Raw genomic sequence first — 769 nt, 5'->3', positions numbered from 1 at the left:
GCAGTTGCCACCCCCTTCCACATGCAGTTTCCTTCCCCTCCTATTGTATCCTATCCTACCCCAGGCCTTACAGCTGCCTGAGCAGAGGTCCGGGACGCAGCCTGCTGATCTAGTTGTGACATGATGCTGTAACGGACAAATTTGCATATTCCTCTATTATTAGATTAGATAAGCAGTGTCGTAATAACACTATGCATAAAATGTTATGGAGCACAGGTAAGATAATGGTCATTTATTTCTACAAAGGGAGCTGATCAGGGAGATGAGATCATGCATCATCTGGACCTTGAAGTATAAAGAGAAATTTGCAAGATGGATGATATAGGGAATGACACTTCATACTGAGGGATGAGTGGAGGGAACAACATAGAACCTTTGTCCCACCCTCTCACCCCATAGAGGCTAATACAGCAATGCTGATAATCTGTTTTATTCTCATTATAGGGCACTTGAATTGGCTGTTAAATACAAAACACATGTTGATACAGTTCTTGCCTACCGTCAAAAATTTTTGGAGACATTTGGTAAACAGGAAATTGATCAACGATACTTGCAGTATGCAGAAGGTGTAAGTATTATATAGTATTTTATAATGTATACTAGAGGCCCGGTGCACAAAAATTTGTGCACTTGGCGGGGAGAGGGGGTCCCTCAGCCCGGCCTGTGCTCTCTCGCAGTCTGGGACCCCTCGGGAGATAATGACCTGCTGGCTTAGGCCTGCTCCCGGGTGGCAGAGGGCAGGCCCAATCCCTAGGTGCAGCCCCTGGTC

The 769-nt window shown here is 45.9% G+C and overlaps 1 protein-coding gene across 1 annotated transcript in view; it reads left to right on the top strand.

Moving 5' to 3' along the window:
* The window catches only part of IFT80 (intraflagellar transport 80), a 106,230-nt gene that overhangs the window by 98,830 nt on the left and 6,631 nt on the right, over positions 1-769 (top strand). Inside the window, exon 19 of the mRNA XM_005864124.2 lies at positions 445-568. Within this exon, the coding sequence (XP_005864186.1) occupies positions 445-568 (124 nt within the window). The remainder of the gene's footprint in view (positions 1-444; positions 569-769) is intronic.

Source organism: Myotis brandtii, unplaced genomic scaffold, assembly GCF_000412655.1.
Source record: "Myotis brandtii unplaced genomic scaffold, ASM41265v1 scaffold186, whole genome shotgun sequence".
In the NCBI taxonomy this organism is placed as follows: Eukaryota; Metazoa; Chordata; class Mammalia; order Chiroptera; family Vespertilionidae; genus Myotis; species Myotis brandtii.
Note: the sequence above shows the minus strand (reverse complement) of the source record. Positions and strands in the feature narration are given on the sequence as shown.